We start from the raw sequence: 25,305 nt of genomic DNA, 5'->3' as shown, positions 1-25,305 counted from the left end.
CATGGTCTTGGGTCCCAAGAATGAATGCTGGTGGTGCTGGTGAAAGCATCTAACCCTCGCAGTTCACAAGACTTTGGTAGGAGGTACGCACTGCACCTTGATTTATCCTCTTAAATCCTGGTTAGGAAGGATTTTTGTTGTTACTGTGCAAATCCTGACTGCCTGAATGGTGCTTCCTGGAAGTGGCTGAAGCCTTACAGGAAAGTATGCCTGGAAATACAACAAAGCCCAAATAGTGACAATAAATGGGTAGATTGCCTGCAGGTAGAGGGGAATATATTTGTTCATTTTTGCCTGTATCCTCAGGTAACAGAAGCTGAGAGTCTGTTCCATTTAGTGGTGCAAAAGAACTTTTAAACTGTTGTGATTTCTAAGAGTCAATAAAATGTGTCATACTCTGACCTAAACCTTAGAGCGCTTGTAGCTGCGTGGTGCCTGTAATGGGAAGTAGGGACGTGCCTCTTTCATCAGTCTTGTGGTTCACGCTGCACTTCCTGCGAAGTGTCTGGCTGCTGTAGTGTCGAGGACATAACTCGGGGTTTCAGGGGAATCTGTTCTGATTTCTGTTCTTTTCAGACATAAGATAGACTAAGATGGGGTCACTCATGTTACTCGGCGAGTATATTTCTCAATAGTTTGTTTAGCCCTTAGGAAATGCGGGCACACTTGGCTTTACTTTTGTGGCTTGTGACCTATGTCTTTCTACCCAATATTTCATAATTGGAGCATGTTAAATCTTTGGCCTACAGGCACTTTTTGCTATCAAGCAGGAGCCCATCTCTCCTTCATGCATCAGTCCTCCGCACCTCTGATGCTGCAGATTTCAAAGTGGTCTTAGCTCCCACCGCAGCCGTAAAGGCTTTTGTATACGGGGACCTTATTCAAAGAGTGCATTTCTTAATATACTACATTTAGACCTGTATTTTCTGTAGATGGACTTGTGTTATTTGCTGGAAACTCCTTTTATTTTTTTAAGACTAATTATGATCTGATTAGTTTTAATTGATTGTAGGTTGTCGATTGAGCTCAGTGTGGTTGACCAGATTTTGCTTACATTTACATTGTGTGTGTAAATGACTTGATAGCTAGATAATTGATTAGGAGGTAGCTGATGTCAAGGAAACAATTACAATTTTAACACCATTGTGGGGGCTGAGTTTATAATGGTCATATATGGGTGACACTAATTTTTACAGATAAAGCCTCTGTGGAAATAACTTTCCATTATTTACTCAGATATGTAGCTTGAAAAATATCTTTAACTAAGAGGTAAATAACCATAGTGTAGATAGAAAAAGAGAGATATTCACTGAGTAAAATGAAGCAGAACAACATATATGAGATTTGCCCTATGGGACAGTGACTTATTACTAAGTACTCTCTAGAAGTTAAATGGTATTTTGAAAAGTTTATTTAGAGCTAATGCAAATATTTTTGGCAGTTGTTTTTGCTTCAGGGGCTTCTGAAGTGGTTGAGCCCCTTTCAAAGAAGCTGTTTTCTCAGTCTACAGGTCTAGCAGTTCATATATCTAAATTTTAGGACTTAAGTGAAAACGGGCAATGTAGTTTGCTTGTGTGCTGTCTTGCAACTTCATCATCAGACTCACGATAACGATCAAAGTCTTTAGCATCAGAGCATGATCTAATGAACAGATATCAGAGTTTTCACTTCAATCCTTTAAAGGTACTTAAAAAAAAAGTCTCCAATGTACTCTAAAAACAAAGTCTACTAAAAAGAAACATTTAATTTTTAAAGTAAGTAAAAATGTTTTTAAAGACAATTCTGTGCTGTACACGGTGTTAATGTAAAATACACCAGTGTTTTAGCAGCAGGTTTGTGCGAGATGAACCTGGTGGAGGAGCAGGTGAGCTAGGAACACCTGGCACCTGTCCCTTCTGTCCCTCCCCTGAACCTGTACACAGATGACTGTGGGTAGATCGCTCCACCTGCCTTCTCCACTTTGCACAAACAGGGGGGTCTGGTTTGGTCTGATCTTATTGTTGTAATAAGTTCTATTGTTGCCATATAGATGCTGTAGGTGTCAGAGCTGGGTTTCTGTCTTTGCTATGAGGGTCATCTGAGTACAACTTCAGGGCAAAAATAGGGAGCATCTTTTTTTTAATGTAGATTTTTCTTAGACTACAATGATCTTATATATGTGTGTGTACACAGTCAGAAGTGCTGTTGACATAAACTTTGTAGTGGAAGCTTAAAAGCCCTGGTCAAATCCACTACGTGCAGGTTGCAGGAAGGTTTTATTGATGTTCCTGTTTGCAACCATGAATCTGCCTGCCTGAGACCATTCTAGAAAAAGTGAACATGAAGCAAAGAGTGTTTACAGAACAGCTGAAGTAGACTGACTCCAGCATCCCCTTTGTGGTGCCCAGGGCAGGACAACACACTTCTCCTTCCCAGGGGTGACGTAATCACTGATGAGGCAAGTGGCTGGGGCGAACGCTCCAGCTCTGCATCAGGCGGTCCTCTCTGCTGCCCCACAGTTCCCATCCCTTCTTCCCAGTCCCCTTCCAGCATATCCTACCTGTCTATTCAGGTGCCTGTATGAAGATGAGTGAACCGTGCCTTTGGCTTTTGCTTGCTTTCTTCATGAATAGATACAGCATGGTAGATGTAAAGAAAACCTTTTGTTGCTATAACTGCACTTTTATTTTCTGGCTAAGGTCAGGTAAGGGGAGCGAAGTGGCTGAGTGGTGCCAGGTTAGAGGTCTGTGTAAATTAAAAAAACCACAACCAAACCTTAAGATACTTTACAAGACTTTCTTGTTTCTCCCCTGAAGTGACCTATGGGCAAATATTTAGTCTAGGCTTCTGAAGTACTCACTATTGAGAAGGCGTCAGCTCTGACATTTTGAAAAGCTAATACATTAAATTTAATTTTAAACCCTAGCAGTTTCTATAAAGGTCTTATTGTCAGTGGCATGATAATGCTGATTTCAGTAATTTTCTGATTAAATGAAATCTCCTTTGTAAAAAAAAGGTTTCCAGCTACTGTATAAACACAGAGGACAAGTAAGTTGCTTTCTTGTTACCTTGAATATTTTGCAGACTATATTGGTGCTTTTATCTAATGTCTAAAATAGCAATTACTAGTCATTGAAGATGCACATGCGTACCTGCCCATGCATATACTTCATATACTTTCCAGATTCAGAAAACATTGCAGCAAGGCTACAATGACAGATGTATAATTGTGACTGAGAAACAGAATTCAGGAAACACTTATGACTAAGTCGAGCGTAGCATGAAGCATCCCCTTTCCCTGCCCCCCCCCCCCCCCCCCCCCCCCCAGCTGAACCAACAGTCTTGTGTGGCTTGCAGAATTTAACCATGAGTGAGATAGTTTTACAAGGCCAGACACTTTCAAAATTCATAACTAAAGCAATGATAAATTCTAACTTGAGAAACAAAAGGTAATAGAAAGAGTAGGTCACTGCCAGATGCCTGAGAACAAGTCTTTGTGGTTTGAGTAGCCTGAACCCTGGTCAGTCATCAAGCCAGCTGCTGGAGAGGTTATGTGTCTGTGTGCCACTGTAAGTCTCTGATGGCTTAAATCTGGCCCATGATTTAAAATGAAAATGATATGAGCAGGCTCATCCGGATGATAGCTGTACCCATTTTTCAAATATTTAACACATTGTATTATTCTCTTAGAGTAACTTTTAAAGCTGGAAAATATGCAAAGTAGACCTTTATAGATTTTGATCCGCAAAACAATGGTAATTTCCAATGTAAGCAATTGGGATTCACCCCATCCCAGCTGTATTTGTGCAGAGTAAGTCTCATTTAGTCAAGAAAATCCTTTATTGGTGTCAATCAGAATTTTCTTTGAATAAAGAGGCTTTAATGAAAGAAAATTATTTTTCACTTCTTTTATTCCCAGCAGCATTTTGCCCAGGTTTCCCTGCTGTTGCACTGTTTAAGTTGCTAGGTACTATAGCATTTTGGAAACTAATTGCTGAATCACTAGGAATTTGGGGGTTTAATTCTTTTTGTAATTCTTTGCAATTTTCTCTGTACCAGAATCTTGTGGGAACTGGCAATCCCCTTAATGAAATTTATTGGCATGTCGGCTTCACTGTTGACACTGAAGAGTGTATCAGTGGCACTGTGCAGCCCTGAAAGACTGGCTGGATTCTTTCCAAGTGTAATTCTCCAAGGTTTGCTGAAAGACATGGCAAATTAAACATTTTGGACATGACAAGCGAATGTGTTTTAGGGTGAAAGGGAAGCAGTGTCACAGAAAATTTTCTTTGTACCACTAATTTTAATATTGTTGACTGTGAATCACATACTGAGCCAAATGTAGCCTTTGTAATGTGGCCAGAGAGTTGTTTGACTGCAAATAGATGCATACCAGGCCAAGCAATTGTAAAAATGGCAAGATCTAAAATAAAAGGAGGGACCATCTGCCTGCTGGTTCTGGCTGTGTTTCCTTGTCCTTTACGAATACCTTTTGCAGACCCTGAATTTCCTCCCCTGTGCTTGAAATGCAAAACTTCTTTTCCTTAAAGACAATCCATAACACAAAGTGGACTGTGTTGGGATTGGAGAGAGATCAGCCCTGTGGGGTGAGAGCATTTTAAGTTGATGAGACCTGTCACTTCCACCTCAGATGCTGGCAGGTGTTAGGGACACCATCATCCCCACGCGTGGCTGTGCTGTCTCTGCTCCCTGAGTACAAGCGCTGCTGTGGGACTCGCTGCCAGGAGCAGGTTGGGTCCTCTGACTGCTCACCGTGATCTCACCTGGTGCAGGAAGAAGGTGCACCCCCATGGAAGTTACCCCAGGAATCAAACAGCTGTACTGGCTTATGGTGAATAGAAACACACGTCGGTCCTACAAAAAGGTGAAAGTTTTGGTGAATCCATAAAAGGCAAATGGTTTTCTAGCATCGGCTTCAGCTCCTTGAATATTCAGCTAAGCACACCTCAGAGCTGCTGGGCAGTCTGTATCGCTAGCACATCTGAAGATAGGGTTAAATTCAGCCTTTAGACAACACTTCCTCCAAAAGTCATGGAGATCTGACTGTTCTTTAGCTTCAGTTTGGACAGGCTTGGCAAAGAAATATTTAATTTAAATTGGTCCACCCTGGTGGAATAAAATTAACTACATATATTAAATGTATTTAAAAAAATAATCTACAGTAATGTATTATGCCAGAGACCGTATTTAACTGGGGAAAGGAAAGGAAGAACAAGAAGTGTGAGAAGCACTTCCCATTGATGTCATACCAGAAAGTAATTTAATTTGCTGTTGTGAGTTTTAGTAGGATTTGGCTTAGTTAATAGTATCATTGAGAAGTCTACAAAAAAAAAACAAAAACAAAGGAAGGTGATGCCATTATTTCAGTAAGTGGCCCTTTCTGCTGCCCGTTTCAATATTTCAAATGTGTACCAGAAAGAATTGTAATTTTAGACAAGCCATAGCTTGGATAAATTAAAAATCAGAGTCCTCTTAATCTTGGCCAGTCTGGCCATCACAATTCTTTTGTCTCTTGTTATGAACGTATAGTGAATCCTCCTGTCATGAAGATATTTTAGTCCAGGTAACCAAAGTCCATCAGCTTAAATTCTTTCTGTTTATTTGTTTCTTTAATTTTCTTCTTCCTGGCATGAGGAAGAAAATAAATTTATTTCAACATCTGTATTAAATTCAGTAAATTTCAGATAGTCAGGATTTGGTGTCTGGGAATAATATATCATTAAAGCATTAGAGAATTATAACATTTAGTCTGGTTTATTTTTAGAATGGGCAAGTACTTGGGATGACTATCCAGAGGCTGTTGGTCTCGGTTGCATCATTTCCTCTTTTAGTGAGTGTTCACAGAAATACGACTTCAGGAAGATGATATATAAGTCATTTTATCCTATAATTATGAAGAGAAGATGGGTACTAGCATCAATGCACAATGTCTGTGCAGCTGGAGGCAAGCCAGGTACCATATCTGTTTCTGTAAAACCATTTATGTGGATATTTTTGGTCACTATTGCTGGGAAAAATAATGCTTTTGTACTTAGACCAGAATATGGTGGTGATCAAGCTGTACGTCACTGGTGGAATCTGGGCTGTTTCACTTGTGTAATTAAGTAGTGATTATCCCTCTGTGGTGTTGGCTCTGGTGCTCATTAAAGGTCTCTTGACTAATCAAAAAGAGCTTGGAAAAGTTGGGTCAACAACATACAGAAGTACGCTCCACAACACTATCGGGGTGTGAAGTAAATGGTACTGCTGTGATTGCTGTAGCAGGTGAGGATTGGAGAGTGCGTTTTTACTACATGTATTCACAACTGTTTCAGTACAACTAAATGTAATTCATTACTCACTTGAGATAGAGAGACTATAAAAAGCATTATAAAAATCCGAGCCAGCATAATTCGATCTTGGCACAGATTGCTATGTTGGTCTATTTCCAAAAAGAACAGACAAGTTAAATTGAGAAGAGGCAGCACTATGGTTATTAAATTAGCTTTAAATCAGCCCTACTCATTTACAAATCTCTGCTAGTGCTCGCAGGGAGAAAATCCCAACAATGCTGCTTCTGTCTGCCTGTGACGAGAAAACTGAGCAGTCATTTCATGCCTTCTAGAGATAAACTGCTAACTAAACCAGCTGCCATTTCCCATCACAAACGCAATACTAAGCATTGTAGTGGTAAGCTTTGCCAAGTCCAGAATACTGACTCTGCAAAGGATGGAGTCGGTGTCCATGTTGCATAGTCTTAAGGTTTGTAAGAACATCCAGAACTGATAACGAGAGGCATCATGTTTATTATATTGTCATATGTGATGTTGCCATGGAATGGACTCGATTACCTCCACAGTCAGTGTATTGACAAGGATGGGCTGTTACTTGCATCTCTGATTCATGGAAGCTGGCATAACACAGTATTGCATTTTATACAAGACTTTGCTGTACTGTTGTAGAAGCAAGAATGGTATTTGTCAGAGCATCAATAGGAAAAAAACACCATAAATACTGAAGTGCTTCACTGAAAAGTTTTGCAGTAATTTTGGCAACCTCACGTCTACTTATATTTAGTTACAATTTGATGTGTAGACTTTCTCCTAATACTTCTCTGTTAACATATATTATAATGTTTCCTGATGGAAAGTGATCGTGCACTTTGCAGCACTGAGAGCAAGAGAATTAGTACTGAGGGAACAGGGATGTTCATGCTTTCGCTGTGTCTCTCCGCTTCAGGGTTTTCTTGAGTTGCATTCTTGTCTCACGTAAATGACCTTGCAGCTGTCAAGGAGAACTTTTCCCCCGGAGTGTTTCAGACAGCTTTCAGGAGTGGCTTTCTGAGTGCTGCCACTTCTGTAGAGAAAAGAGACACCAGTGTGACACAGCTTGCCCTGCCTCCACCTGCATCAAAACATCTGAGTGACGTTAATTTTGAAGGAGATGTAACTGGGCTTACCCCAGCCTCACAGGGATTTCCAGGGGGAAGAAGGAATACCTCTTCGTTCTGCCAGCCCCAGCAAAAAGGGTAGTTTCCATTGGCATAGAGAACCTGCAAATGCCATGCACTTGTGTGGGATTCCCCCATATTTCAAGAGAAATCCCATGATATTGGGGATTCCCCAGCTCCTTCTTAGTCTATGACTTCAATGGGAAGGTGGCTAATTAAGTAATTTCCTTACATTATGGGTTTTTGAAGGATTTTGAAAGCTAATATCCACAACGTTTCCAAGGAGCATCTGACCTAGATTACTATTGTGTTGACATATCTTGGGTTTTGAAGAGTGGACATTTATGGCATGTCTGACTTAGTAAAAGTTGAGATTGTTGCAATACTCTTAGCCTAACAGTATCTGCTCAAGGAGAGCAGGGTTCTCAGTGTAGTCAATGTCACAAACTTGCTGCAGAAAACGTACATCTTTTAGTGAAACCGCTACACAGGAAAAATGTCTGCATGAAAGACTTGTACCTCTTAAACATCAGTGCATGGGGTTTTTTCCACTTTCACATTGAGTTTTCTTGTAAGTGATTAACAGTTACAGTACTATAAGTTTGCTTTCTGCTGAACTGGGACTGAGTGAATTTTGTTCAGATCTGGACATCGCTCCCCAAAGAAGTGGTTCAGCAGAGTGTGTACACTCATTCTGCGCTGGTGTTTTCTCTTCAAAACTTACGTCTATATAGGAATACTTAATAGATAGATAAAATGGTAGATTTAGTGAAAGAGACTCTAAAACTTGTGGTTAAAGGATACTGTGGTGACTCAACATAACTTGAAAGGAAACGAGGGCGAGCTGTGCATGGTGAGATGGTTGGATGAGCCCACTGCATCGCTATGGGGAACCACTGTCGGTAAACGGCAGACCGAAACCTCACTGAAGGATACGGCTGCTACTCAAACCGACATTTCTTGAGCAGGACTAGATATATTAACATCAGCTGGTACCGGCTGGTGCCAGCTTGGGACAGTCTAAGGTGACATGGCTGGGTCAATATGAAGTCTTATGTGTCCTAGCAGCGTGCCTTGTCTTACCTGAACATCACACGCTGCTATAGACTCCTGTCACATAACCTAAATTAAACTTAAAGCTGTTTCTTCCCATTTGGCCCTTTTGTGTTTTACGGTGGCCTTCCTCTAGATAAGTTTCTTTTTTTTCCTGTAAACTATCCCAAATCTATTTCATAACTCTCCTAAAAGTCTCCAGGTTCACCTAGGAAGGAATCTAGCACAGTATCTGTATGTCAGAATCACTTTTTATTTTATTCATACAGACAGAACTTTTGGTGGTTTCCTGGGAGTTGGTAGTTAAAGATACACCATATTTAGGTAGGTCAAGTATTGCTTCTCTTCCCTCCCTCTCCCTTGCATCCCACAGCAATATCCGTGAACCAGTTTCCTCGAGAAAAAGCTTTTAAAGAAGTCCTATTAATTACTGTTATGTGTTGATCATTTCTATCTTTTACAAGACTTAAATGTCTCAGCATCAGTAGATAGTGGGTTTGGCCTGTAAATGCTAAATACTAATGATTTTTAGAAGTTTGTTAACTCTTAAGTGGGCAAATGGGACTAAGAGAGTTAATAGACTGAGAAGAGAGTTAATAGACTCAACTGTTGAAGGAACAGCTCCAACTTTTTAAATTGCATCTCCATCCTTGGAGGTTTTCAGGACTCATCTGGACAAGTTCCCAAACAGCCTGATCCAGCTTGCCTTGCTTTGAGAAGCGGGTTGGAGTAGATGACCTGCAGAGGTCCTGACTTATTCTGTGATTCTATCATAAGCTGTTCAGCAATTGAATAACTTTCTAGGAACATGCTTATCCCAGTGTTTCAATCTATTTTGTGTGGCTGTGTTACTGATACTTAATTAAAATTCTCATAGATGCATTTGATACCAAAAGGAGTCTTGAAGTTAATGTAAAAGGGAAACAGTGTTCACAAGGGCTGGGGAGAAATCTTGAGATTACTGTATTTACTGAAAAAACAGGAACTCTCTACAAGGAAGTCAGAAGACTGAGAGACTTGTATATTTGGACCATTATAGGTACAATGGACCATATGTTAATGATACATATATAATCAAATATGATGGAGATTCATGAGATTGTCTATTGCAGGAGTTTGTTTCGTGAAGATGTGAAAGCTTTCTTTTCCAATACACTGTGGTTTTGGTTTGTGGAAGAGGGAGGGAAGGAAATTTTCTTTTATTCTGGATAGCACAGTGCAAGAACAGTGGGTAAAATACAACTTGCTTAACGTCCACCAGTGCATGCAACTGAAGAAGTGTTTCTGCATTTGCTTTCCACTAGTGTCCTTTTTCTGTCATTGCTGGCTTTTCTATCCCTTCTAGTAGTTCTCTGGCCCGTTCCTGTTTCCTGTTTCTGATGCTTAAGTCTCTAAATAAAGCAAATGTTGTCACTCTTAATACATGACTCTTCATTTGTTTAATGTATTCTAGCATGTCAGGTGGGCTTCACTTTTTCTGTTTTTGGATTGTATTTCGACACAGTGTGACTTTACTTTTGTTTGGCTGTTCTTAATGGTGGTTTCTTACTTTACCACTGTTACAGGCAATAATAGCGTTAGTACAATGATACTAATCCTGTTTCTGACAAGAAAAACTGAGGATGGGTGCCAGATGGTTTATTCCAGGAGAAAAACCTTGGATTATTACCAAGTAAAACAATGTGGTGGCATTCACAAGCTACCAGCAGTTCAAGAGATGGGACTGTGTAAGACCGTGAGGAAATTAGGAAGTTACTTATTCTAAAACATATTAGCTCAGAGTCATACCTGTGTTCAGTTCTTATTGTGTCCATCTATTTGCCTACATGTATTTACGGAGAAAGAGTATTCCTGAGTGTGACGGGTAAATTAATCTGGTGGGTTTGGTCTCTGTAATGAGCTGACGGATTGTTATTGAGTTACCAGATGGAAAGTGACTGTTACAACTGGCCCAACTTCCTCACTTCCACTGTTCTTACATGAGCTCAGCTGCAACAAGCTGGGAAGAATGGTTGGGGGGTGGGGGAAGAAGTTATTCACACTTTGGGTTAAAAAAGGAAAAATGCAGTAGATCTCAGTTTACGAAAGGGGAGGAAGGCGGATTTAAGTGTAGAGAGGTTGCCTGATCTTTTCTGTTTTTCCCACAGCAGGAAAAACCCAAACTCTTGGAGCCTTTGGATTATGAAGCTGTTATCACAGAGATTGAAAAAAATATCGGGGATAACCAGTTCAAGGATCTGATATTATTCCCCGATGATGACTTTTCAGTAAGTACAAGGCAAATATGTGTTATTCTTTCTCTTAGGTTTGTCTGTCCATTTATTTATTTAGTCTTCATTGCTAGAGGGAGAGACAGAAGTTGTCCAAGGGTTCTCTAAGATTTTCTTAATTTATGCGTAATGCCTTAATTCCCTCCCACCAAATTGACACTTTTTTTTTTTTTTTTTTTTTTTTTTTTCCCTCTGACATTTGTGTGAATGAATTTCTTGTTCAGGATTAGATAAAGCTTGAAGTCCTGGTTGTTCCCAAATATATTTCAGGAGCTCAGCAAACATGTTATTCTGTAACATATACTTGTCTGCTCAGCACAGTGGTAGTTTGGCCAGTGCTGGAATCTCTCCCTACTGTTATAATCTAATTTAATCACACTTCCATAATTTACATCCAGTCTTTCTGATCCTATTCTGCTTAATGTATTTGGCCACTAGAATCTGACAGGCCATGGCTCCCGGCCTTCTGTTCAAAGTCACGCTTTTTAGATGGTAAATGTGACATATTTCCAAGCTGTGCCATTGCTGACATTAGATTGCATGATAAATCCAAATGGACTCGAGTTTTGTTTGGGTTTGGGGTTGTCTTAAATTCTTGTCCAGTGGGGCTTGAGATCTGGTATCCTGAGTGATGGGGGATGCGGAGTCTTCAGTGCTGAGGCAGGCTCCCATGGTGGGATGCTAACAGGCAGTGGATACCTGGGCTTCCTGACCTCATCCCAGGATCCTCATTGTTTGCCCTGGCAAGCTGCAAAGAAATGGAGAACCTGGATGTCCAGGGCAGCCTTTGCCATGGCAGTGACAGGGCAGCTTGGGAGGGCAGGGTCTGCCTGCTGGGGAGGCCTCCTGCCAGGCACATAAGGTGGCAGATTGCCTGCATCTTACAGCAGCTTCTTCAAAATCAACTGACCTCTGTAAAAGATTTAGGGTTTGATGAATAGGCATTCTTTAATAGAAATACATTTCCATTTGTGACCAATTGTAACTGCTGTGTGAGGGCCCTTCCCATCAGCTCGTGGCACTGCTGTAGTCCTGTGGGGCTGACTTAATCTAATCGACTGCTTTGTTTTACTAAATGGCTCTATTTCCTTGGTGGCATTAACTGAGTTAATGTGCTCATGGGATCGAGAGAAAACTAAATGGAATAGATTTCCTCATCATCGTTAATTCCTTTATCCATTTTGCACATTTGTGAATTTATAAAATTGAAATTTAGCATTATAAAGCTGACTAGACATACTGTGTGCTGTCACAAGGCCCTCGAGCCCCTTGCTTTAGAGTAACTGAGCTCAAATCAGTGGAGCAAATCCTCTCAGTGGAAGAATCATGTCCTACTGCTCAAGACCTCTGCCTGTCAAACCATATTTTCATATCCTTATTTTAATTTCATTTTGAGCAGTTGGTGCCTGGCTTTTAGTAGCTACTTCTATTTTGTTTCCTCTGTGTTATGCTTCGCAACTATTCTGCATCATCTATTTAAATAAAAGAAGAAGAAAAAGGATTAAGACAGGTGAGAGAGGTACTTGCATAGTAGAGGTGGCCTGTACTCGCAGAAGAGCAGAGGCAGTGGTAGGTAGGGTCCAAATCCTTGCAATAAACCTGTCTCTTTTCTTTTGGTTATCTTCTGTTGAAGTCAGCTGCAATAACAAGAGCCTGTGCCACCAGACGGGACTGCAGAGCCCTCATCGCAGACAGGTCTTTCAGCTGCAGAGTGTCTATTTGTAGCAGTGCTCCTTCCTGCTGAAGTATCACCTGTGCACAAGAGCTGGGGTCAGCCATTTGAGTAGGAAGAAATCCACGTCTGACTGAATTAGGAGGTGCTCAGGCTGGCTCTTGAGTGTTATTTAATGTGATAATGCCCCAGGAAATGGTGGACGTTACTGTTTAATTCCTAATGATTACAATTGCTCCAGACTTTGTGGCTCAGTGTTGATGCAGGCCCAGTTGGGCCTGTGTGTTAGCACATCCTATGGGCAAAGTCTCTTCAGACTGAAACCCCACCAAAAGAGTTAGCTGAGGCAGCGAGCATAAGAGAAAATTCTGCTTTTGATAGCTATTTCCCATTTCTGGGTATTCACTGCAGGCATCAGATATGGGTCAATTCTTATCATAGCTGCTGTACTGTCTGGTCTTTTGTTTCATCTCAGAATTGCTTTCCGTCTTTGAATTGTATTCAAAGGGAATGAAGTTATTCTCACAAGACTTTTGTTCATAATTTCCAACATCTTGGGAGAAGTCTGTGGAACAGAAAAGAATACTTTGTGTCAGTCTGAACCTGAATGACTATATTCCTCCATTTCCTTGCATTTCAACAGAAGAGTACAAGATGTATACATTACAAAGATGCGTTCTCTGGTTTTACTCCAACTGGGGAAAAGATGCTTCACTTTTCTGTAACTGTGCTTAATAATTCTTTCTTAAAAAAAAATAAATAATCGAGTCATGTCAGTTCTACTTCTTGTTTTCTGAGCAATGCCTCGCTTGCTAACTCTCCTCCTGCTTATCCAAAGTCCATTTTCCCCTGTACAGAAAGCACGGCAGCTCAGCTTCATTTTTCACCTGTTCCTGCACCCTGTGAACAAAATACCCTTCTGTTGCTGTGCTGTGGAATAATGGGCGGTGGAAAGTTCTGCAGCCATACAGCAGCCACTGTGTGGAGGAAGGATCTGCAGAGAGTCACAGGAGCTGCCTGTCACATGAGTACAAGCTTGCGCCGTACTTCTTGGTGGTAGTGAGTGGGATGGGAGTTGATGGGCTTCCTGTTGCGCTCATAAAAATGTGCACACTCAGTGGTGGTGCTGGTAGGTTTGCATCCTCGCCATTGAGTTACTATGCTCCATTCACCTTCAGTTCCCCAGACCTGGCCACACTCTCCCTTGACAACTGGAACTGCCACTGTCTGTCATTCCTACTTCTCCCTTTTCTCCTACCTCTTTACTGGAAAGGATGCTATTAAAGAAGTGTGACAACTTCCTTCAAATTGGTCTCCCTCCCACCTTTAACCTTTCATTTCTTAGTCTTGCACAAATTTGTTGTCATGCTTTTATAATTCTGCTCCTAAACACCTTCATGTATACAAGCAAAATTATTTCTGTATGCTTTCTGAAGTATTTTTCCATCATTTCTTCATGTCACAATCCTTAGGAAATTCACTGAACCTGCAGCAATGTTTTTTTTGCTTTTTTCAAATCTCTCCAGGATCTCAATTCTTGTGTAGAATTACTGATGCCCTCCCTTAGTGGCAGCAGACTCAGCACCCCTTTTTTAATATCTTGACTTGTGTGGAGGTTTAGTAACTAAATATATGTTAACAATATGTTGATAAATATTAGTCAATTTTCATAGAAAGGCAGCTGAAAGTATTTAATAGGTACTTCAATCCGATACAGTATAAAAGCATGTTGAACTCTGGGTCATGAGAACTGGTTCCTCCTTCTCTCCCCACAGACTGTTCTTTAAAATCTCTCTTTGAAAAGTGGAACTCAGACTTTCTTAAGCTAACTGCATAAATATGGCTGAATGTCTGATTTGAACCTACAATAGAAATAAGAATCCATTGCCTAAAATTAGAACCAGTGTTAAGATGGCAAAGCTTGCCTATGTAATGTCAGACCGAACTTCAACAGGTCTTGCATGTGCTCCTGGTTCTTCTGGGCTTTTGAAAGCACACATAGGTGCCCTCCAAGCATCACAGAGGCCTTAGAAGAGGGGCTGAATCATGCAGTGCTGATACTCTGCACCTGCAGGTGTGAAGTGTTTCCAGGCTTCTTTTTTTTTTTTAGCTCTGAACGAGGAAGAGCTGAACAAAATCTCCCTATTTTTCAGAATGTGAAACCTCTGCTATCTAGATGTTGTGCAGGGACAGAAGTTGTTTGTTTGGATACAGAAGTTCACAAACGGAACCAGATGCATCTTTAAGGGGAGAGGGTGAGAGCAGGCAATGATGCTGCTTCCTCACATGATACAGAGCACATGTGCCATAGGGGCAGCTCTCCGCACAGGACCTAGAGCCTCCTTGGAAATAACCCTGTAAACCTGTTATTTCTAAGATCAGAAGAGCTACAGTGGTGAGATCATGGGTTATTTTCAACAGCACATGACTTATCTCCCACTTTCCCATGTGATAGGCAGTATCTGCTCATCCTTAGAGGAGCAGAAACTGACTCCATTTATTCTCGTGCCTGATGGGATATGGGTATCCTTGACATGCAGGTGTGCATCGGCTGGTAGGGGCAGGAAAGTAAGGGGTATCTGGACTTAAAGAGCTAGTGCAGTCAGCAAAAGAAATGCTGTGTGGGCAAAGCATAGTCTCTCCCTGAACGTGATTCAGTGAGTGCTGGGGCAAAATCTTTCTTTTAAATGCGCTGTGTGCCTGCTTTCCTTATGCTTTGCCCCTGCGCTCGTACCTCCTTGGTGATGTGTGCTGGGACAGCAGACAGCAGCTTGCCCAGAGCCCTGTATAGCGACTGCATTTGCATGGTGGTGTCCGTGCAGCATACAACAAAAGCTTCATCTTATCCTGCCTTTTAATTTGATGAACTAACTCATTACAGTTTTTGGTAAAGTTAAGTAGATCTGTTTACTTGGATGAAAATGGGGCTGAGCAACTTTTCTTCAGAGAGATTGGATCTAAGCATTAACATGCAGGAACATTTCTGCCCATGTGTGGTTAGCTCTCTTAGAAGGGCTGCCTTTTCAGGAAGTAAATGTAATAATTTTTCATGCAAACGTTTAGAGATTTAACCACTGGTAACATGCTTTCAGACTAAAAGCTGTTAGATTCAGAGTGGCAGTATTTGAAATGGCTGATGGAGTTTGAATTCCATTTTCAAATACTAAATTCACCATGTCCGTGGAAGTAGACGCTGTCTGAAAGCGTTATGCCTAATCAATTGTTGATAAGGAACCATATTAACTTGTGGCTTTTGCTGTAGAGTGTAGCAAGAGAGGGTGCTTAACTGAATTGCACCTTATAACTAATCAAACACCTGGGGCCAACAGTTTATGCAAATGAGACAGCCTGGCTGAATGCCAGAAATTATTGTTGGATATAGAATATTTATATAAAATAGATCTTTTAAAAATTCATAAGAATATTGAATTTAATATTTTAGGCAGATACCTGCCCTATTCAATTATTGCAGTTTGCATGCACAAAGAAGGTAGTTTGCCTCTGATTTCAACAATTGCTATGATTGCCTAAACATTAGAAAATTAGGCTGCATTGGAGGCACGTTTATGCATGCTGAATTCTGTAAATAAAATCCTCTTTTTTTTTTTTTTTTATGACCCTTTCAGAAGCACTTAATTGTTGAAATTCAGTTGTTTTCTGAAGCAAAAAGGTTTTGATGTATACATGCTGTGTCTGATGAGCCCTTAATAGCGTTTAACTTTGGAAGTAATCAGCTATGAACAGGAAGTGTTTTTGTGGCAAAGCTTTTGCAGCTAAGTGGTTGAACATAACTAATTCTCAGAAAGGAAGTGCTTTGTAGTTTTTAAAACAAGTTTAAATATAACAATACACAAGATTTTCCATGTCCCACTTCTATACCTGCAAATAAACCTGTGATATTCTTTGGCAAAGTCTGCAAATGTGAGAACCCGATGCTACATGATTGCTTTGTTTTGCACAGCTGTGTTTCTTTGAAATGGTGTCTTGTTGAGAAGGAGGGTGGGGGAGTATATCACAGGCACAACAGTGGGCTTGAGTTACATCTCTTGTTCCACTTGTCTTTTTAACAAGTTGTATAAGGGAAGGGGGGCACAGTGACCTGATTTAAGGCTGTCTTGGTCAGTGTGTTGATGCCAGTTGACAAGAAGCATTGTATTAGATAAAAAAACTTGACTTACTATATGTCTTAATTTCCAGTATTGGGTTTTTTTAGTTACCTTCTGCGTAATATGGGGGGTACACAAATTTTGTTGTGGGCAAGCAGAAGCACTGCAGCTTAGTTGCCGTCCCAACAGGGTCAGTACGAGGTACGGGGTGCATCAAATGTCTCTTTTCCTGTGGCCTCTCTCTCTGCCTTAGTTTGAAACCACAGCTGATCTTCAGCAGTGGTGATATCATCGAAGGATGGACAGTGGCTGCTGCTGCTGGTGGCAGGACCCCAGCCCTGGGAAGAACTTCATAGGATGGACCTCAGGGCCACCCATGGGTTTTCAGCTGTACTCAGGGATTGCGTCTTCTTGGGACCACTTAAAAAAAGGGACTTCACATGTTGCATGTATGTAAAGTAAAAATAACAAAGCGTGTTCCAGATACTGTGGGTACTGTTGGAAAGTCCCTAAGCAACCAAGGATTCAGACATCTTCACTATTACTAAATGTGGCCTGAAAATTCATACTTCTCTGTCTGCTGCCTCTTTCACTCATAGTCTAAATGATTGTGTAAATCTTTACTGCACACAGGCTTTGGTAATACAGCTGGGTAGAGCCGAGGAGCCTGCATTTAGGAAACTGCGCTTAGTTTGTCAGAATAACAGGAATTCTTTTGCTTTGTGGTGTCTGTAAGGCACCATCATTACCTGTGGGAGCCAAAATGTTTTAATCACGTTGTATCCTAAGCTAACCAGATGAAACAGAAAAAGTTCGGGGAATCCCATGATGTTCGCATCTGCCTGAACGATACGTGCCTTTCTTTAACAATTACTCATATGGAAAGTGATGGAGGGGAATCAGCATGGTCTGTGCAAGCTTTAAGGCAAAATGCATAATAATATCCAGGCAATTGTCATGTAGAGTTTGGGTGTTTCCAATTTGTAGAGAAGAACCATCACTTTTTAGTCTGAGACTGGGGACTGGGAGGATATCCTCCAGGGGCACAGTAGATACTGCATGGTGCCTCATGGTATTGAGTAAGTAGTGGTTCTTCATACTAAACCAGTCCTATGCCATAGGTCTTCCTCTGGAAATCATGTGCCTTTCTGTAATGGAAGAGAAAGTGAGCTTGGGAAACCGGATGTGTCTTGGGTTTAGTCCTTTGTTGTCTTGAGTGGCAGAGTTACTCCGTTGTACTTGAGAGCCTAATTTGGTCTTGTAGGGTTTGGTTTTGTTTATTTTCCCCTCTTATGGCAGTGAAAATGAGTGGACCAGACCTGTGGATTACTTCTAAATACCCCAACGCTCCCTCTCCTGTGACTTCTGCAAAGTGACTGCCATGCTAACCTCAGCACGGAGGCCCTGGGTCACACAGTGGAGCACTGCTGGTGGCCCTGGCCCCTTGTTAGCCTGGTGGGAACTAAGGCAAGCTTGGCTCCTTGTGGAAACCTTCTAGAAATCCACTTCTCTGTGTGGTTTCCTACTGTGTGGCCTGACAAGCCAGCTCACTTAGGAGCTGCCTTCAAAAAAAATAGCCTAACTTGGGCAGCATCTGCTGAGTTTGAAAGGAGGTTGCAGGAAGCGTCAGGAGCCCCTTGTCAGTCCTGCTCTGCTGCCTGCGCCCACGGGTGGGAATGCCGGGCTGAGAAGCTGTTACCTAGTTCCACTTGCTTTCCAACCATTGAGCTGTCCTGGCAGTCCTTTTGCAACTTATTGGGAGAACTCTTTGCTCCTCTCTTTTCCTTCCAAAAGAGTCAAAGCTTTTGGTTCTGTTTCCACATTCCTGGCTGAAAAGGCATGAGGTGCAGAAGGGGAGGAGACAAGTAACTCTGTTGGATTTGGTGTATGTTTCTGGGACAAGATGTAAGGAAGGCTTGATGACATTTTTATCAGAAATCTCAGACACTGAAACAAGTTTGCTTGGAACAACTTTGTTCCCAGAAATCTATTCAAACATTGCTCTTGCTTGTAATAAATGCTTTAGCTGATAGCATTGAATAGCATGTGTGGGCAGGAGCTGGGTTGTAGTTGTTGGTATGTATGTGTATTGGCTGCATGACAAATTGAAAAATGCAAGCCATAATAATAAGGTTCTTAACCTCTTCATGAGGCAAAACTGCTGTTCTGTCACTCTAACTTGCTTTTTTTTTCTTTTTTTTTTTTTGTCAGACAGACACAATTTCTCTGGAAATCAGGACGCTGTATCCTTCTGTACCTGAAGATGCAGAACAAAAAGCAGAAAATTTATTTGTTAAAGAGGTAAATCTCTAGTGTGTGTATCCTTTAATTTTAAATAAAACCAAGGGTTTGGAGGAGGCATGCTATGATTATAATGAACATCATCTTTCTTTTAGTATTGTTTAGGTGATCTGAATCACCTAAATTTGAATATCGGAGGCTGGAAGGAATGGGAGGGTTAACAGCATATCTGCAGATGCATATTCTGGGATGTTTGTTTCTAGAAAAACTACAAATAGACTGAATCATCCTCTTATTTTGCTGTTTGCCAGCTGCATATTCCCTGTCACTGCTGGTTCACTGATATTGATGCTGGTATTTTTACATGCATGCGAATCATTGGTCATCTGAATGCGCTTTGCACTTTGAAAATGTTGATATCTTTCCAAAGAAGATAACTATCTGACATCGTTTTAGGCTGTTAGAGTTATTACAAGGTATGTGTCTTATTTGGAGGTATATATTATAGCTGTCTGAGGAGTGGTTGCACTGTGAAGGGTGTGTAAGGGTTTGTATTTATTGTCAGTATTTAGAGTCTGTTCTACCTTCATAGTAGAAAGTCAAGCAAAGTTCTTTCATGGTGGTTAGAGCCCAAGCAGGAGTGATTAATTGCTCTACATCAAGAAAACCCTATAGTATTTTTTCATACCTGATGTCAGATTGTGGAAGATTGCTCTTCCTGCTACCTCAGGGATATTTCAGGTTGTCAGTGGTTTTATCACTCTGAAGGACACTGGAGGTGCTGTCTCTGCTGTGCAAAGGAATTTACTTTAGATGGCTCCCTGAAGCTTCCCCATCTCTCATTAGAGATCTAAAGTGTAGCTTATCATTTGCATTAACAGAACAGATTTATGAAACCAAGTTTTCAGCCAGCTTCAATAAGGGATTTAGTTCCAAGCACTTTTAATTAGCCTGTAATATGTGTTCCCCGACTTTTTTTTCAGATTGGGATTTTTCACACCTGGCTTCCTGGTTTGAACGAGTATGGGCTATTTCATATGCACTGTAACTGCAAGATAATTTGTGGAGGGAAAGTCAGTTGCAGACAAACACAGGGATTTAAAAAAAAAATCCAAGATTAGGCAGAAATGTAGCTGTTGAACTGTATGCAGCATGATATTTTACAGGCAGGCCCTATTTCAGCAGGTCTAGAAAGCACAGTAACGACTTACTGCTAGTTCAAATTCCCTGAACTTTTTGCCATTTTAATCTGACAGTAAGGTTAAAAGATAACATAGTTTATGGAATTGTCGTACCCTCACAGAAACACTGCCACCCTTTCAGCACTTTGGGGTCTGCTTTTTATTTTAAGGTTCCACAAGTTGCAAGGCCAGCACTATGCTCATGGCTTTATAGAGAAAGTGGCGGGTCTAAAAATGGAACATTGTACACAGTGTCTGGGAATCATTACAGCTGAGTGCTCCAAGGGGATGCTAATGACAACCTGGTAAAATACATATTGAACACATCTATTAGCTTTCTCTGCAGTACCAGTGAGCCAAGGGGAGGCAGAGAGAGTAGCAGAGCAGTGGAAAAAACCAGTACTACAGAACTTAGCATGTGCATGGAATAGTAGCAGGATAAGACCCTCTTTTAAAGTAGTAATGCATATGTTCCACTCTGCCACAAAGCCAAAATCTATATATAAAATAAATCAAGCTCCAGGAAGAGGATGGTTTCTGGTCCAAAATTAAGTAAAACTGAGCTTGGGATGCTGTGATGATCTGTGATTGTAGTCCACTGCAGTAATTGCACGAACCTGTACTGACCCAGTAGCAGTCTGTTGAGCTCCAGGCTGGTGTTCAGCAATTCTGGATACGTGTCCAAGAGTGGAGTTTGTGACCTTCACTTCTTTATTTGAGCTGTGAAAAAACCAACGCTTTACTCAATGAATGACTCTTCTTGTTCTTCAAATGCACTATGATATCATGAACAGAGAAAGCATCCATCTTGTACTTACTCTATCTTTCGGTCAACTGGACTTGTTACAACCCAGGATCAAATGCCTCATTCCTGATCAGACTGTTGGGGAAGCTACAGAAAGGCAACGTACAGCTTCATCTTGCTGAAAACATTTTGGTGTTCCCCATAAGCGGTAATGGCTGTCTCTGACTAGTAGCACGTATTACACTCAGTAGTTTAGCAAGATGCAACACAAAGCCAGGTGCAAGTCAGATAACTACAACTGAAGGGTCTGCTGTTGAAGGTGAAATAATTTTCTTCATATGGTGCAGCATGAGGAAATGGTACTGGAACTATTGCAAGAGCTCAGATCCATGATCTCCTGTCTCATCCTTCTGGACATTTGGTGGTGTTCAGATGGTCTTGTTTATAAGGTATTTATAGGCCACTTAAAAGGGTTTCAGAAGTCTGTGATAATGCCTTAAAACCCTGTCTGTCTCCTCCTCGGCATTTGTTTCCTACTGGTGATGGTGCAAAGGCTTGACTTCCACCTCTGGCTCTTTCATTGCTAGAGTCCTCCAAGGGTTAGTATTTTTCCCCCAGCCCTTACCAAAATCCATGCATGTGACAGCCTGGGGATTTGATCACAGTCCTTTTGCTCAAGTAATCCTAAACAATACTTACAGGCACGCCAGGATGACTTGATTGCCTGTGCAGTATCGGTTTATGGATGCAAAATTGCTGACAAGCCAGATGAAAAAAGATGCGGCTGATGTTGCTGAGGAAAGCTTTCAGTAAGGGCAGCATTTGATGCTGTCCAGCTGTAGTGGAAGGTTTATGCCTCTAATTGTCTGATTCAGTTCTCTTACTACTGCTTTTAGATTACTCAGTAACCAAAAACTTTCATTGTTGGTAATGTTCAGATATTATGGTAATGGATGAGGCAGAAGAATTTACTTTAAAGAAAATGTCTAACCTTCTCCTTTCTGCTGAAACTTTAAAATGAAAATTTTAAAAAAATAAAATTGAGGTGATGAATAGTCTTTTGATAACTAAATGTTTCCTGTAGGATGCAATAAGGATATTTTGCATTTTATGATTGATTACTTTCTAAACCCTTTATTAATTTATACCTAATTATTAGGTATATTCTAAAGGTAATATTTTGTGAATCGATCATTCCTATACCTCTAGTTGTCTTAGCATATTTTCCATGTTGATTTTTCCACCTTAACTTTTCTTAGGCAAGAGGAGATTGAGTAACTAAATTAGGTTCCAAGAAAAAAGAATTTCCAGAAACTTTTAAAGCCAGAATAAAATGGTCTTCAGTGCTTTTTTTTTCTAAGTATTCCTGACTTCCTTGAATTCTGTACTGTACCATGCTGTTTCCTCCCAAATTCTGAATTTTCTGGTTCCTCACAGTGTCTGCTGCATGTATTTTTGCTAGTCAGCATTGTCCTCATGGTCCATAATTTTGACAAATAGAAACATTCACTCCACAAGAACCAAAATAAGATTTTTCCTTTCAGACAGTGAAAACATTCCTAATACCACCTTTCCCAACTGTGTATTCCTGAACATGCACATGAAATGGCGATCCTTGGGATTTTTCCCCCATTTAATTCAGAAGTAGAAGGGGATAGTGCATTTTGCAATTCCAAGTTAGATTTAGTTTGAGGAATTTAAGCTAATTGCAACATATTTAATCTCATGTTGGTTTGCATCAGGTCAGTATTTTCAAAAGCATGCATGCATATATGCACACATGTATGCTATTTGGGAGTGTGTATCTATATGGATGAAATTTTAGATATATATGGAAAAAAAATCCAGAAAGTAAAGAAATATTAGCAGTCAACTGTCCTTTCTTAAATGAGTTTAAGCCAGATGCATCTGCCATTTTTGGAAGGATCTACTTGGCTATGTTTTTGGGAATCACGTTTGCAGAGGGGCTGACCCTGTGGATGGAGGGGTGTGCTGGGAGCTGGGCACAGGCAGGAGGAGGATGGAGCAGCTTACTGCAGAAGCTTCCCTGGGTCATGCAGTATAATTGTGGAAAATAGGTCCAGAGGAGCCTTTGAGGAGCTGTCTCATCCCTCCCTCCCAGATAGACTGGGTACCTCCTGACCCATCCTTGTTGCTTTAGGGGCCTGATCCCGCAGCGGTGGCTGCCGCAGGAAGGGCTCCTTTGGTGACTTGCTGGGTGCTGGATCAGCTCCTGAGTGCTGCCACTGGTGGGCTCATCCGTATTCTAGCACAGATGGCAGAGTTCACACTGCATTCTTCCAATCCTATTGCTACTATCGTCCTGCTGTGCACTTCTTGCTGGTCACTGAGGTGGGTGGCCTACTGCCATGGAGATGGGCTGGTTGGTACCATCAGAGGGCTGACATGCACCAGTTAAAGTCAGGCCAGTCTCCTTCAGAAACCTGCTGTCACTCTTGAGCTGTGTTTGAGCACGCTTGTAGCTTTAAAAGTCATTGTAGAGCCAATTGCTTCTTTCAAACCATGGACGTCTAGGCAGTTGTCATCTTAGCAACCTGCTGGAAAAAGCCTGGGACCAGAGGGCAGTTATTAATGGCATGTGTGACCTGATTGTGTCCCGCCTGTGACATCTGCCATCAGCCAGCACAGCAAGTAAGGCAGCCTGAGGTGAGCTCAGAACGGAGTGCGCTAAGGGCACTCTGCACACGCAGCACTGCTTCAACCTGTTCAGTGACTCTATAGCTCATGTCAAATTTTGGTGGTTTAACTGATGGAAATGACAGAGACGAGGACAATGAAGGAATGAGTTTGCTGGGGAGAGCTGTTGAAAGTGAGCTTTCCTGCACCCCCGCCTTGGCTCCTTTTCATTTGTGGGTGTCGTTGTAGTCCTCACAGTTCATCCTCAGAGCAGTAGGGACCAAGCTGGGTGGAAAGCACTACAACGAAATAAAATAACAGTGTAAGAATAATAAATTTTCATTTGATGGTTGATGTCGTTCATTTTGTCTGCTATGGTGTAGTATTCATGTGGATGCCTCCTAACTTTCCTGCCTCGGTTTTCTACATACAAAAGTTGGAGTTGTCACTTGTAGTAAGTTTTTAGAGCCCTCACCGTTCATCTGAGATTTTTTTTTTTATTATTTGGGATTTTGCAGATTGTGTCTACAGGATCTGTAAGTAATTATTAAATGTGAGTTTTATTAATCATAATGTTATGTTGCACAGCTTTCTGTGTAACTCCTGAAAGTGGTTGTGTGTCCATACAGTTGATTTCTGAAGCTTTTTTATTTTCAGGCTAATCAGTGTTGCTCTTACATATTTCAAAGTCAAATTAAAAAGGAAAATCCTCTTGATAAATATCACAAATAAGGTTTTATTATTGCTCATCACAGTGTAGATTTCCCCAACTTCAAAATCTAAAGTGCTTTCAGTACTTTAAAGAACCTGTAGTGTCGGGACAGTGGCGTAAGTTATTAAGGGACGGTGGGTCTTTTGATAGCACAAGTAAATACTTTTTAAGAATGTTTTAATAGTATGTTTGAATGTTTTGATTTGTTACGCTGCCGTGTCACTGGACTTTACTATGTGTTTGAACTGTGTTATTTGGAAGCAATTTGAGAGTCCCAAAATGAAGGTCCCAGTTGCTAATAGCTAGTTGTGACGCTGCTGTGCTTGTCACAGGTGTAAGGGAGCAGGGGTGGGCCTGGGGCAGAGGGCAGAATTTCAAGCCAGGGTGGTCATACTACCTTCCACCTTCCCAAATCCCTGCACTCTGCCTTTGGTTGTTGCAGCAGAGGTCACAGGAGGGAGAAGCGGTGGGGAAGGCTTTATGAGCAGTGCCATGCATGTCCCCATCATGGGCCAGAGCACAAAGCCATCACTGCAGCTGTAGCGCTGTGGCCACATCCACCTCTGGAAGGTCTTTGCTTTCTGTTTCCAAGCTTTTGCATGGGTTTGTCCTTCTCTGTGCAACATCCCCGTTTTCCATCTCAGAAATAGGTGCTCTTCAAGGGTGAGTGAGGTGGTAAGGCTGCTCAGTGCGTGAAGTTTCTCTGCAAGAAGCCCAGTTGTTCCACTAATTACTTTTACCATATGTGCATCTGTATTTCTGAAGACCATGTCCCTAGCACTATCTTAGAGTATCGGTAGGGGAGTTGCTTTCAAATGTTTCAAGATGTTTGCTTCATCTATGTTTCTCTCACTTCCCATTCTCTTTTCTTCCCTTCCCCTCCTCCCCGCTCCTCCCCACCCCCCCCCAAAAAAAAAAAAAAAAAAAAAAAAAAGGTTAACTTGCAAACTTGCATTGCAGGGTAAATATTTTTAATTGCATCTTTCACTGTGGTAGCCATCATGCTGTCATCGCCAGAACTAGAGCTAAGAAGTTACAGGTGGAAAAAGCTTGCAGGATTGTCTGTGTGTCTAAGGAAAAATTAGGCCAGTGGACAGAAAAAAAAACAGAAAATGACCTGAATTTGATAGGGCCCTTGGGAATGGGCTGTGCAGCCTCCCTGATCAACAGTGCAGTAGGAAAGTTCATGCAAAACGTATGCCAACCCTCCCACGTCCCAAAGCTTCCATTTCTCTGTCTATATTTTTCCTCCTCCACAG

The 25,305-nt window shown here is 41.3% G+C and overlaps 1 protein-coding gene across 10 annotated transcripts in view; it reads left to right on the top strand.

The window, feature by feature from the left end:
- Nucleotides 1-25,305, top strand: part of DOCK10 (dedicator of cytokinesis 10) — a 134,094-nt gene that overhangs the window by 22,346 nt on the left and 86,443 nt on the right. For 9 of the 10 annotated variants that reach the window (XM_040612980.1, XM_040612984.1, XM_040612982.1 and 6 more), the window contains exons 2-3: nucleotides 10,630-10,749; nucleotides 18,742-18,831. In XM_040612980.1, the coding sequence (XP_040468914.1) occupies nucleotides 10,630-10,749; nucleotides 18,742-18,831 (210 nt within the window). The remainder of the gene's footprint in view (nucleotides 1-10,629; nucleotides 10,750-18,741; nucleotides 18,832-25,305) is intronic. The other variant, XM_040612979.1, reaches the window with a different exon arrangement.

The sequence above is a fragment of the Falco naumanni genome, chromosome 13 (genome assembly GCF_017639655.2).
Source record: "Falco naumanni isolate bFalNau1 chromosome 13, bFalNau1.pat, whole genome shotgun sequence".
NCBI lineage: Eukaryota > Metazoa > Chordata > Aves > Falconiformes > Falconidae > Falco > Falco naumanni.
Note: the sequence above shows the minus strand (reverse complement) of the source record. Positions and strands in the feature narration are given on the sequence as shown.